Genomic DNA, 14,983 nt, shown 5'->3' on the forward strand with positions numbered 1-14,983 from the left:
TACCTTCAATTTGTTTTTTTATTGATCGTTCTACGATTTTTTTTCACCGAGTTATTGAACGTTGAAGTAAAAATGTCATTTTTGCTTTAATGTTCAATAACTCGGTGAAAAAAAATCATAGAATGATCAATAAAAAAACAAATATATAGCTCCATGAAGGATCGATCAAATTGAAATATCGATTACCGATTTGAAAAGTAGAGATTTCAACCTTTAAAATGCTTTTTTAAAAATCTTATTATGCTCATTTTTGACGAAGTTACTCTATCTTGAAGTTAAAAGATCATTATGTGATGTTTTTTGATAGATATTTTCGAAGTGCTCTTGTCATTTCCTGAAAAATAACGGTTACCGCCCACATTAGCGTTACCCAATGTGCACCACATGGAGGTTGTCGGTAAGGAATTTGCACATCATGTGTGTGCGTGCATGCGTGTGTGCATGCGTGTGTGCGTACGTGCGTGCGTACGTGCGTAAGTCCTGGCACCTGTGCACGAGAGCGAGAACGAAGACCCATCTCTCTTAAGCAACGACGAATCGTTTGTTCGCTGACATGATGTAAAGTAAGATTTTCATGTCGAACACACCTTGCAGTAATCGTTCGTCTTAGCAAAACGTGACGAACAATTTGTCGATCTTGTCGGATTTTTGTTGCACGATGATGGCCACTTTCCTGACGTCTAGCGTATTGTCCTGTTTCTTGGTAACCACGCTCTATTCACTACAGATACAGATACACCAAGACGTTGTGCTACATAACGGATACTGTACCCTTCATCCAGAAGTGCGATTATGCAGTTTATGAGTAAAATGCGATTTAAAATGCTTTTTCGATTTATTTTCTGCGACGATTGTTCACCGAGTTATGGTGTTCTGAATATTGTGCAATTTTGAGCGTGTTCGAAAGTGTTCCCTATTTTTTGTTGAGTAGTGTACATACCTACATATAATTCGGTGATATAGAAATTTTATCTCTCGCGGCGCTCTGGTACTCAAAATTAAACCTCTGTCAACAATGTGATGAAATTTTCACCCTTTCTACAATCTAGGTCCTTCAAATTTCAGTGTAAATTTTTATATTGTTCTGTATGTAGACTTTATAAAAATTTGAAAAAATTCTTAAACACTTGCTAAAACTTTAACAACGCGCGAGTTTTTACTGTCGTATAATAGAAATTGGAATGTCTTTTATTTATTTTTTACAAATTTAAATTAATCTACCAAAATTTGCAATCAAACAATTGACTGTACCTTTAAAATCCAAGATGCCGATGGAGAATTAAAGATCGAAATGTGATTTTTGTATTATAAGGAAATAATAAATAAAAGAAAGAAGGGCATGGGCAGGGGCAGGGGATTAGGGATAAGTTATATTAGTAATAAAAGACACGCGTTTATGGCTTCTGGACGATATTGTAGTAATTGCGTTGAAGTAACTTTTGATTACGATATTGAGAAACCACGACTTGGGGATTTGGGATGTGACGGACACCGAGGTTGGGCTTGCTTTTCATGCCGAAACCGGAGATGCGATGATGCGGCTGTGGTATGCGCAAAGCGACCTTATTAGCAGCGGCGTTTACGTTCGCGGAGGCTAGCGATTCTACCGGCGCGGGCGGATTCTTTTCAGTGCTACTCATGCGTGACACTGCGACATCCGAAAGAGTCTTCAGATTCGATTCTTGCTGTCCTTTGCCGCGTTGCTGTTCGAGTTCCTTGGATTTGCGGACGACCGTACCAACGGTGCCGCCCGCGCCGGTTGTGGATCGCGCTGATAGCTTCGACAACGGCGGTAAGGAGGAAGATGAGGAAGAGGTGAGAGAAGATGAGGAGGAGGACGAGAAAGATGGAAGATGGTTGCCGCTGGGTAACGTAGCAGACAAATCGAGAACGTTGTCGTTGTCGTTGTCGTTGTCGTTGATGGTGGTACCGCCGCTGCTGAGGTCTAATGGCGTTTCATACTTGGAAGTGATATTCGACACTATCACGCTGGTCGCGGCAAAACTGGAAGATTTCGCGACGCGTATAGGCGTCAACGGTGGTGGTTCCTTCATCTTCGGCGTGACAGGCACAGCAACGGGCGCGGTAGGCACGGGTGTGGCAACGGTGACAGGAGCGGCGGCGGAAGTAAGAACGGACGCTGGCGTCTTTATGACGGATGGCGTTAATTCCTCCTTCTTGGAGATAATAGTCTTGAGGGCATCACGCATCTTCTTCTCCGCCAGCAAGCTTCGCACGCGGTTTGCCTTGTTTTCACGTAACTGCTTCTCTAGCTTGTCGTGGTTCAGATTGTCCGCCTTGTCGGTGCTAATTTGTGTTCGTTGCTTCGCTGTTCTGTCACTGCTGGCCTCGTTAACGGCTACCAGGCCCAATCGCCGCAGAATCTCCTCATCTTTCTTCGGACTCTCCGATTCATCACTGTTCTCCGGTGTTTTCGTTCGTTCCACCGTCTCCTTATTAATCTTTTTCGCCGTGGTACACTCCTTGAACTTAGTTTCTTCGTTTTGATTGTTTATGTTCTGCGCGATATGCACGACCTCGTCAGGAATGCTGTCGATGATATCCTCGATCGTTTCTTCCGTCTCTGCTATGACGCAATCTTTGGATTTGGTTTCCTCTCGAGCTAGTGTACTCGTCGGCGATCGCTGCTGCACTGCAATCGCTTTGAGCTTGTCGCGTCTAACTGCCCGCATCTGTAACAGTTTCTCCTTCGTTTGACTATTTGTACCACCTCCGCTCCCACCCCCTCCGCCGCCTGTTGCCCCGGAAGTAATCCTCGGAGGACACGGCGTCAGGCGAACCTTAAGCTTTAAGAGATCCTCGCGCGGCACTGTAGTGATCTCCGCGATCACTCGCTTGTGCCGTTTGTGCCGCTTCCGATGTTCCAATCTTGCCATATCCTTGCTCTTCGTTTTCTCTAGCGACCGATGACGATTGCTTGTCGACAGTTCGATGGTCGACGGAGGATCCGGGGTACGCATAACTGGAGTCACCTCACAACGTGGTTTTTTCGTTTTTATCTCTTTGTCGCGAACATTGACGTTCGTTTCGAGAGCACGAGGTGGCTCCGTGTTACAAGCTTCCTCTTCATGCTCACGATTGGGTTTGGGACTGGGTGGTGGGGTCGGTGGTCGCTGTATATTTTCCATCGCCGGCGGAACATCCTTGGTCACGTCATCCTTGTATGCGGCAACTTTCGAGATCGAAATCTCCTCTTCCTTTCGCAACACCCGGTAGAACAGCTTCATTGGCGCCTCCTGCAACAGATGGAATCATCGCGCCGCCTTTCATAATGTGCGCACCGCACCGCACTCGGGTCAAGCAGGTGGCTACAAATTAGGTTCGGTTATAACGAATACGAAAATTTATAGCTGTTGTTACTTGATGAGTTTATTTATTTTATTTACAAAGAACTTTTCGAGAGTATACTTTTCTATCCAAATTAAAAGACAATACTTTTGAACACAAATCGACGATTTAACGATCGTGAGTGATAAAATATCGAAATGTTGCCACTAAGATAACACGAATTGATACTAATGGCAATGGAATGTTATTTATAATTGCTCTTTAGTAAATAAAATGTTAAAGTTAATTAAAATGCAATGAATAAGTATCCTTAACATTAATCCTTAAGTACTAGTGGAAAATTACGCATGGATATGTGTTAACAAATACGTTTGTCTCTTTCAGACAGACTTGAGATTAAGGATGTATGGGTGTTATTTTTACAAATGTATTAATATTTATACTTTAAACAAAATATATAATACATATATGTAAAAGTTGTGTTAAAAGCATTCCGTTTTTATTGAACAATACATTTTTATAGTTTATTTGTTTTATTTGTTACTACTTATGTTATAAACTAAAATTTAAGAAATAATAACAAAAATCTAAATTTTTTAAATAGGTAATAAAGTACTTTAAATATTCAAAACAACTTATGCAATGTTTCATTGCGATTCACTGATTACATAGTTATAAAGATATAGAACAAATAAATATTTTGTTTATTTAATGGACAACTAGTTCATGCATCGCAATATAACTTTACATAAATAATCTTGAATACATAATGTACTTATATTAAAAAGTTGAGATTTTTGTCATTCATTTTATAATACATTTCCGTACATTTTTATTAGAGCACAGAAAAAACTACTATTATTTATTAAAATAACATGATCCAAATAGTAAACCGTCATCAAATTGTCGTATTATTTTTAAACATGATTTAGAAAAATCTGTAATTTTTTAATAATTTTGTTATTATGTTGAAATATCACCCATACATCCTTAAATTCTAAAAATATTGAATATATATATCATAATAAGAAATCGCGTACGTGATATATGTGACATCTCTTTTATCTCTTTTTTGTAAGAAATAAAAGATATATATAGAACCAGGAGAAAAACCATTTAGGCCAAATCAACTCGAATATTGAAAGCTTAATGTAGATTCGATTTGTAATATTAAATCATTATTCAATATCGTTCTGATATGGTATATATGAAAACGAACGCGTGATATGTCAAGTCGATATATAAATATTACAATATATAGATACTACAATATGTGTGTAAACTTACCCTCTTCCATCGAAATATGCAAGCAAGATCCAAAAGTGTCCAAGAGGGATCCAGCGAATACATGTTTAACTCGTCGGGATGCTGTGTTTCGTGTTTCTGGTACAAAATCTTTATCCTATTAATGACACCATTGACGGTCGCGTTAGCCTCTTCCCAGCCTCTTTTCAGCATCAGCAGTCTCACCAGATGACGCACTGTCACGGCAGCCGGGCACTTGAGATACCTCGTGCTTCCGCTTCTACCTTCGTTCTCCGTCAACACATCCTTCTTCGACGAGCCGCGTTCTTTCTTCGGCATTTCGTCTTCAGTGTCTTCTAGCTCTTGCAAGCTCAGACTGATGAAATCCTCCAGGGTGAGTTCGAGAGCACCCACGGGCGGTACCAATGGCGGACATTGCGGATTCACCAGACGGAAATGGCATCTACGTTCGAGTTCCGACCGGAAGAGACCGGGCACCGCAAGGTACACCAGCCGTTGAAGTCGCGTATCCGGCAAGAGAGGTGGCGACGTCGCGACGCTACATACGGGGCACGCGCGGGCGCCACTACTTAGACGTCGAACGATGCAACCTCTGCAAACTGACGATTCGCATCCGCAATACGTGAGAAAAGAGTGATCACGGCGTCTCAAAATGGAGATACGTTATGTGACTGATTTGAAATCGATTTAACATCGCGATATTTAATAGTAATAATTGATAAAGTGATAATGATTGAAAAAAAATATGTTGACTTTTCCAGATTTGGAAAAAGTGTTGTTAAGAATATGATTCGTGTATAAATGCAGGGGTAAGAATGAATACAGAGAATAACTTCAGCATCATGGTATCAGTTACAAGTTACAAAATATAACCTGCTGTTTGAGAAAAGCATATTGAGAAAGAGACTTAAAAAATTCTAAAAATAATAATTCCGAAGAAAAATTATTTCTGCATTTGTTTCTTATACAAGTATCATATCTTTAATAAATTATTGTACTTTTTTTTACGTGGCCGTTCCATGATTAATGACAAGCAATAATCATGCTGAACAAAATACTAACAGGAGTGCAGACATTCCACAAGAGTCGTAGCGTCTATGAGGTATCCTCTGCACAGGGGGCACACGATATGTTCGTTCAAATCTTTGACCAACGGCTTTTCCCTCTCCTTTGCCTCCATGTTGTTAACCTGTGCTGAAACAGCTGTGCCAATCGATTGTTAATCTATATAGCGAACAATATAGCTGCCGATACAGTTATGACTTATTACTGACACATGCACTAATTACTTTTTAATCTTTAATTTTGTTGTAAAAAAACCATCTTGGATCCTCTCAATCTTATCATTATTTTAATTTAATATCTATATTTTATGGAATTAATATATATTTGCAATGGAAATTATTTTTAAACAATCTTCTATAAACAAAAATTATTTTACTTCCGATAAGTAACTAAAACTAATACCAATGAGACTATCTTACATTTGTTTTTAACGTTCTACGTTTTTGATATGGTTTTATAATATGTATATAAATTTTTAACGAAGGTTTATGTTTTAACGAAATAGAACAAAAATGAACAATACATATGTATATATATATATATATATATTAGATTTTTCAAAATAAAGTGTAAAACAAATAGATTTATAAAACCTGAAACAGGATTTTTGATTTTTGATTCCAGAACAAGCTAGTGCAGCCTACGTGACAGCTTAAGAATCATCATGATGCTATCACAATGAACGTCGGTGATAAGATGCGTAATAATCAGTAGTATAGATCACTGTTGATGCATCCGTGGAAATACGCGTAACACTACCTAGTACCTAGTAACGCGTGCAGCAACGTGTATTCGCGGTGCATTCCCGTTGCAGCGTCACGAGAACGCTGACGCGACGCGGTGCGACGCGACGCGACGTTCGTGTTGCTCATGCGATGAACGGCACGCGATTTTCATGTGCATCGGTGCACAATGCCGACGTGCGTGCTAGGCGAGACGTGCGTGGACAAATGTTCCTCGCGAGAGATGTCGAGGGAAACGTGCCGATGTAAGCCGAGAAAGAGAGAGAGAGAGACTTTAAGGTCTATCTCTTAAAGGGGATGGTTTCTCTACTGACTCTCTCTCTCTCTCTCTCTCTCTCACTAGTGAAGCTAATAAATATCGTATTATCATCGCATCATCTCTCTCTCTCTCTCTCTCTCTCTCTCTCTCTCCCATTCCCCCCCCCCGTCTGTCGCCCATCCAAGAACCAGAGTGATACTTTCGAGCCGGTAAACACGCCGAGCTCAACGACTCGGTGGCGTACAGGTGTAAGTGCGTGTCGCTATATACGAGTTTCGTTCGTGCGACGGTTTCGTTTGTGCGGCCTGATGTTCGACATCAGTGATGAGAATAGCTAAGGCCCCATATACCGTATAAAAGAATGCAAGCTGGAAGACAGTAATCACAATTCTCTTCGACGTAACCTACCATTTTCAAGAATGCTTGTCAACGATTATGATTGGTCAATTCATGCTTACTTTTCTTCTTTTTTTACCTGCTAAAGCAAAAGTGACACTAGTTTTAAGACTTCCATTCATAAAATTGCTGGAACCAAACGAAAAAAAAACAATGAAAAATGCCAACAAAAACTGTTTGCATTTTTTAAATTGTTCAGTTTCAAATGTATGAATGTAAATATTAATTAACAGTCACTACTAATTAATTAATACAATTAATAAAAATAAATATGGATAAGTGTACTTCTCGTAATATTAACAAAAGTTTTATAAGAAACGAAATTATCCAAAAATTATCGTACATTATACTCGTATTCTGTGTGTAAAGCTAAAATTATTATGAACAAAATATAATAAACATTTTATTTGCAATTACTCGTACATCATCATTAAAATTATATGAGATCACAAAACGATAAAAAAATTGTTAATTGTAAGCAAATAAAAGTGGCGTAATTGTGTGTGTATCTAATACTTGTTTACATATATCTCTCTCTCTCTCAATTTAGAAAAGCGCATCTATATAGTTATCTTAAACGTGCATAATTATCTACAGCAACAACAGTTATTCAAAAAGGAGTTATTAAAAATTTTCATTTCTGAAATTAATTCATTTAAATGAATATACAATAGCTCAACATCTTAACGTTCTGACCGTTATGGCGCTTCTTAATTTAAAATTATTATGTTTAACATTAGCGGTCTTTCAATCTTATTATTATTAAAAATTTATTTTTATCGTTTCTTAACTCTTTTTATTTCTTATATCATGATATTTTCACTTATGAGACTGTAACTACATACTTTTTTTACTCCGATGTAAGCATCGTCGCTAAACTAAAAAAACAATTAATTTCCGTTGCCTTTTATGCAAGTTGGTAAAACGCAACTGTTCTGAAAAATAGTTTCGGTGAAATAGTAAGATGCTATGCCGACTGGTTACTGTAATGGTATAATGTGTTGCGATGGTCTAATAAACTTTCGAAAACGAAAGTTGACCACCACCATATTATCTGTGCTCCTGTTGGTACAACGTTGGCACGTATGAATCTGTGCGAAAGCGATTCCAGTCTGTGAATGATCCGCCAAGGCTGGACCGAGAGAGGAGAGATGAACCCTCCCCCCTCTCCTCTCTCTCTCCTCCCCTCTCCTTCTCCTCTACCCATGAGTGAGTGAGTGAGTGAGTGAGCGAGTGAGTGAGTGAGTGAGTGAGCAAGTGAGTGAGTGAGTGAGCGAGCAAGTGAGTGAGTGAGTGAGCGAGCGAGTGAATGAGAAGATACGGGTACCAAGTCTAGAAAACGCTCCTCGCATGCCGTGACTCGTCAGAAATCGAGTCACGTGTCATCGCTCGCGCCGGATAAACAAACTCGCGAGGTCAGACGAATTCGGATCGATCCTCAAGACTTCGGTCTTACCTATCGCGAAAGAAACAATTCGCTCGAATAACGCGTATTCTATTTTTTAGCCGATCGAAGAAGCGAGAAAGGATCCGATCGAGAAATTCTGGCTTTTTGTGAATTCTGATCCAAGTTGAAGATGTAAAAGCTCAATTGAAATTATTTCCTGTTTTGATCAGTGTGCAATACATATTATATACTACAATTTTCAAAACGACAGATAGATAGGTAATATTCAGTTATACAATATATAATAGACGAAAGTTAATAATCAATATAGATTATATTGTTCTCATTTATAAAACTATTTTTTATATATTGATTGAATTGTGCATCTGACAATGTTTGAAAATTAAGTGACATATGTAAATAAAAAAAATAAATACTACATATTTCGCACGATGAATTGTATGCAACAAACTAATAAAATATTCTTTAACCCTTCATGGTCATATTGGGTCAAAATATTCCGAGCATTTTGTGAAAAATTTAATTTTAACATTAAAAAAAAAATCGTAAACATGTATTAGAATTTAGTGTGCAAGACGATGTATATGCAACTTTTACGCTAAATTCTAATACACGTTTACGATTTTTTTTAGTGATAAAATTAAATTTTTCACAAAAACACCACTGTTTCATTTTCTTAAAGGATGAAATTATATACTGTATTTTTTTTTAATTATTGCAACTAATACTGTCGATTTAGTAACACTTTAAAGATGGATCGGATCATTTTAACCCAGAGTAATCATCATGTGGCTTTTTAGAAGTGTGGCCATGAAGGGTTAATCAATTATTTTTGTCTAGTTGCTTTTTTATTACAGAAAGGATGATATTACAAAACAATGTATGAACACATGTGTATATGTAACAAATTATAATATTACTATATTGATATTTATTCTAATAATATTTTACATTTAAATATTTTTTGCATTTGATATTTTTGTGATTGTAAATGATCGATATTCCAGATTACTAAAAAGGGATACACCGGATATCCGAAAAGTATCCGGTATCCGGTATTATCCGGCACCTTTTTACTATCCGACCGGATAGTCAGATATCATTAGTATCCGGGAACATAGCCGATTGAAATTTTATATTGAAAGTTTGCGTCATTGATGCAGACTTCTATTCTTTTCAGCTGAACTTCGTACACAGTTCGTCTTTCCTCTTTTTCTTTTTACGTTGGAAAAGATAAATTGTGCAAGAAGTTCAGCTAAGACTGCATTCGGGAAGCGATATTAACAATATCAGTGCTATCGTGTCATTCTATTTTTATCATTCATTAGACGTAAAACAGGATATAGAGCATGTTCCGAATTACACATGAAGCGCTTGATGCATCATTTGTCCTTGTTGTCCATCGAATACTAAAGGATAAAATGGTACATCATGCCACGATGAGATACTATTAGGCCGGAATCAGACTACGCATTGAAGATTGAGATTGAAGATTGAAGATTAAAATTTGACCAGTGACGACAAAGAGATTTTAGCTCCTATTGTTTTGATTGGTCAAATTTCAATCTTTTAATCTTCAATCTCAATATTCAATGCGTAGTCTGATTCCGGCCTTATAAAGACCATCAATCCTGGGCAAATTCTTGTCCATATAAAAAGAGCCCTGAGGATCCGAAGGTAATTGAATTGAATGCTGACATCGACAATTTATATAAATTTGCGATTATTACATAAATATTTGGATAATACTTATATCATTAAATTGTTGATTTTTGTTGTTCTATAAAATGTTCTATAAATAAGTATGCATATACTAATAATGCTATAATTCTTATATATTGCTGCAAAATTACAATTTTTTTCTCTACAGTTATTATCTCTATTGATAATCAAACTCGGACGATAACGTTAAAATCATAATTATTATCATTATTTTTCCCTTACAATCCCTTTTCCTTTTTGCTCCCTTTTTTCTTTTTTTACTCAGCTTTTTTTGTTAAACATTGTCTCGGAATCCGGTCGGATATCCGGAAAATATCGGATATTCAACTTGAAAAATTGCCTTCCCGAATATCCGACCGGATATCAGATATCTGATGTTTATACATTCTTTTCGGATATCCGATATCCAATAATTTTACAATCGGGTGCATCCCTACTAAAAACGTCAATTTTATTAAAAGAAATTGTAAACATCTGATTGCATTCAAAATCATGATGTGAAATTTTAAAGTTGTGAACAAAATTCTCAATGTTCGAGTTTTTAATTAAAATGTTTTTAGAGATATAGTGGCAATCGATACGAAAAATAAACATTTAATATGCTAAAATGCATCATATCCGTTTTTTAGTTACTTGATACCGTTATAGCATGTAATGGTATCAAATACCTAGGTATAATTTATTCACGTATATACGAAAAGAGAAAAACAAAAGATTTTATGACATAAAGATGATAAAAGTACACATAATATACTTATACGTATTCATAATATACCTATATTCAAAATTTCTATTTCGATATATGTATATATAGGTAATATGACGTCAACGAGAAAATATGAGGAAGTGAATAATCTCTTTTGCGATAACGAATAAATTGTTCACGTTTGGTAAAATAGATTTCCCAGATATGCTGATAAATTATGACTAAATGTACTGAAGTGTAATAAAGTGGATTGGTTAATACTTTATGTAAGAAATACTTTCAGCTTTGCCAAATTGCAGCATTAATGTACCGTTTTTTTTTCTAAAATAAAATTAATCTAAGATGAAAATAAAATGGAGTCAATCTCTGCGTGATTATAATTACATTTTAACATATATCGTAATATATTTATTTAACTACTACAGGAAAGCGCGCAAAATACGAAATAGCAATGCAATTAAAAAATAAAATTGCGATTGGATGTTCTGATTGTTCTGAAAAACCAGTTCGCCACTTCAAACGCGAATATCAAATAAAAAAATCGAACAAAAATGTAAAAAGTATATCGCTGATATTAAGTGACCATTGACCTATAATAATTTCATTTTCACGTGAAATTTCATCAAATTAAAATAAATTATAAGAATCTTATTTTAGACCGTAACATGTGAGAACACAATCAATACTAGAAATTAAAATCCTTATACCGGTCGAAACTAGATTTTTAATGCTTAAATAATTCAATGTGAATTATACATATATACATATGTATACTATTTATGTACATGCACATATACCATATTTGTAGTCCTTCAAACTGCGCGCTGAATTGGTTTTCCGGACTTATAAACGCAATTAAACTACTGTATAATAATATATTACGAATTAAAATAAATTGCTTACATTTTCATGCACTGGTAATTGCGTTTTGCAATTTTAATACATTTAAATGGAGGAAATATCAAGTAAACGTGTGAATCTTTTCCATTTCCAACATTTTATTGCGTCATATCCTTGCAACGTGATAGGTAAATTAACGCAATAATCATGGAAGATATATCCACGTTACTCATATTATTTTTCATACTATTTTCTTAGTCCGAGAGATATCGCGACTCCGATCGACTAACGCATACAATCATGTACGTGTGTATATTGAAAGCATTTTTATCACTTGTTAAGATCCAAAAGTGACGTCTGAAGTTCGAGGTCGCGAATGTGTTTTGTCAGGTGGGAAATCATGCCTTTTATTCTACTATATGGATTACCATGGCCCCTTACTACTATTACCGACCAGCGCATTATAGCACCACTACCACACAAGTACACACCATAGTACTGCGTGTCGCATATACCGAATTGGAACCGCGCGGCCGCGGCGTGTCACTCCGATTCATGCACGCATCGTTCTGTAGAAAGAGAGAGAGGGGGGGGAGGGAAGGAGAGAGGAAGAGAGGGAGGAAGGGAGGGAGGGCGAGAGGAAAGAGAGAAAGAAAGAGAAAAAGAAAATAACATACAAAGCGAGAGTAGGAGCAGTAGGAGCAGTAGCAGCTTACCAGCAACGTGGCAGAAGTAATTGTCGTCGTCGTCGTCGTCGTCGTCGTCGTCGCCGTTCCCGGCGGTGGAACGTAACGGCGGACGTGGCAACGACGGTGCGACGGCGGTGGCGGTGGCCGCGAGCGCGGCCGCGGCGAGGAAGTGGCAACGCTGCTCCGTCCGTCGGCGTGCAACGGCGCCTCGGCCCCGACCCCGGCCGCGGCCCCGGCCCCGGCCACGGCACCGAGGTGTCCGATAGAGCTCGTCGCTCGTAATCGTAGCTCCCAGCGTTGATTCTCCTTTTCGTACGTGACGTACGCGAGCGCGAGTCGTCGAGTCTTTCGCGACTCCGGATAGATAAGCAACACACGGTGATAGCGGCCACGTAACATCACGTCCCCGCGTTGCTCGTCATGACTAATGACGCAACAATCGTATGCATGCGTGTCGCGCACCAGCCGTTGTCGCGTCGCGTCGCGTCGTGTCGTGTCGACTGTCACCGATCGACGCGCGTTTCGTTTTGCTCCGATCACCGTACGTCGCCTGTCGCCCTGTCGGTGCTCTGACCGCGTTGCGCGTTCCTTGTCGCTACTCGGTTCGCTGTCCTCGTCCTCTAGTCACCCGCACCGCTGATCGACCGGTACGAGCTGAACCGAAGGGCGCGCGCGCGCGCGCGAGAGAGACTCTCCATTTCCCCTCTCGGCTTTCCCACCCCGTCAGTTCCCTCCGTTTCCCCTTTCTCCGCACCGCACGCGACTTTCGCGCGAACTGATGCGCCGCAATGTAATGCATGTTGTGGCTACTCCGATCGACTAGTAATATGGGCAGCACGGCACGATTGATGATTATCGAGAAAGAACGAAAAAAGATCAACAAAAGAAAGAAAGCGAGAGAAAGAGAGAGAGGGGGGGGATAGTATATAGAGGCAGTGATAGCGGATGATAGTCGCCGTGAGTTGGAATATCCATACGATTGAGAGTAACACTGTACAGAAAGACAGGAAAGAGAAGGCGCCTGGTATCGACCCCGCCTAAACCCCGCCTCGCTGCGACGGAACTGCACGAGCGACGCCGAGCGTCGACGGACGTCGGTGGACACGCTGTGTTCCTTTCGGCAATTCTCGCTCCGTCTCGCTTTATCGCGTCTTTCTCTCTCACTCTCCGTCTCTTCGTTTATCCCCCGCAGATGGAGGTTGCCGTTCTTGTCTATATGTTTCTGACGTTTCTGTTCTACACACAGACAGCGCGTTATGTTTTCCGTGGCTTCGCGATTGCCATTTGATCGAGCCATCCATCTTCTTAAGAAAGGATCTCTTTAGTATTCCATAGTCCATTCTCTTATTTCAAGATTGTTTTAAAGTAATGTATATGTTTATAAGTTATAATAAATGCATACATACACATCAAATATAATCGATACACATATACAAATAGTCTATGTGAAAAATGCTTTGCAAAATACTTAGGGCGGTATTCATAGTCCGTTCTTATTTCAAGATCGTCTTAAGTAATGTCTTAAGATGCTAATACGGCCTTCTGATTGGTTCGTGACATCTTATGACTGTACTTAAGACGATCTTGAATATAAGAATCGACTATGAATACCGCTCTTAAACTGTGTAAGGGCCCTGGCACACAAAAAATTTAAGACAGTAAGACGTAAGGAAATCAACATGTTGGATTGACTACTGCTTATGTTATGGCCTTACGGACTCTACTGTGATTGGTCAATTCGCTTACTGTTTACGTTTTACTGCTTAAGTTTTTTTTTTTGTGTACCATGGCTCTAATGCTCGGTTCACAACTTTGCTTTAAGAGGCCCTAAACCATAAAGCCGTAAAAAATTAACCAACCGCAGTCGATTATTTTTCTCGTATTCAACTGTGATTGATCAATTTCTTAAAGCTTTACAGCCTCTTAAAGCAAAGTTGTAGACCTAGCCTAATGAGCTTTCTACAATAAGCCATTACCTTGTTTAAGTCTTAAGCTGTAAGAAATTGACAAATTACAGTTGATTATTTTTCTCACCTTTCATTATCATTCAATCATAATTGATCAATTTCTTACGGTTTAAAATTTAAAACTTAGGTGACGATTTATTGTAGGAAGTCCATAATATGTCTTACCGAATAAGGATATTAGAATACTTGTATCTGACGTAAAATAAGGGCGACAGCAGAAACTATACGAATCATTTTGAACAAGTTCTTTAAAATTTTATAAATTGACTACGTGTTCTGAAAAAACTAATGAAAATGAATTTTAATGTTTTACGGCTTTCACGCGATCAATACTATTAATAAATTTCATTGTCATTAATTTTGCATCGATATTATAGCGTTATAATTAACATATCGCACAATATGTCTAACAATAAGAAATGCCTAATATTGTAATTAGTTTTAGTTTTTATTTTACATTATTAATATGTTATTAATTAAAACTAAAATGGAATAATAATTATTTCATATCAAAGGTTTAATATGATGCAGCAGTTATTAAAACGTCTGAAGAAAAATTAATGCGATAATAAAGAGTGCAATGTGAAGCGATCAATTACGTGTAATAATATAC

At 38.1% G+C, this 14,983-nt stretch overlaps 1 protein-coding gene across 1 annotated transcript in view; it reads right to left on the minus strand.

Moving 5' to 3' along the window:
• Nucleotides 1-13,700, minus strand: part of LOC108727458 (polycomb group protein Psc) — a 14,664-nt gene extending 964 nt beyond the window's left edge. The window contains exons 1-5 of the mRNA XM_018455597.1: nt 13,568-13,700; nt 12,431-12,709; nt 5,638-5,778; nt 4,597-5,174; nt 1,252-3,257 (exon numbers count right to left, since the gene is read on the minus strand). Of these exons, the coding sequence (XP_018311099.1) occupies nt 1,395-3,257; nt 4,597-5,174; nt 5,638-5,778; nt 12,431-12,709; nt 13,568-13,700 (2,994 nt within the window). The 3' untranslated portion in view covers nt 1,252-1,394. The remainder of the gene's footprint in view (nt 1-1,251; nt 3,258-4,596; nt 5,175-5,637; nt 5,779-12,430; nt 12,710-13,567) is intronic.
• Between the last annotated feature and the right edge of the window lie 1,283 nt (nt 13,701-14,983).

The sequence above is a fragment of the Mycetomoellerius zeteki genome, unplaced genomic scaffold (assembly GCF_001594055.1).
Source record: "Mycetomoellerius zeteki isolate Tzet28-1 unplaced genomic scaffold, Tzet1.0 scaffold492, whole genome shotgun sequence".
In the NCBI taxonomy this organism is placed as follows: domain Eukaryota; kingdom Metazoa; phylum Arthropoda; class Insecta; order Hymenoptera; family Formicidae; genus Mycetomoellerius; species Mycetomoellerius zeteki.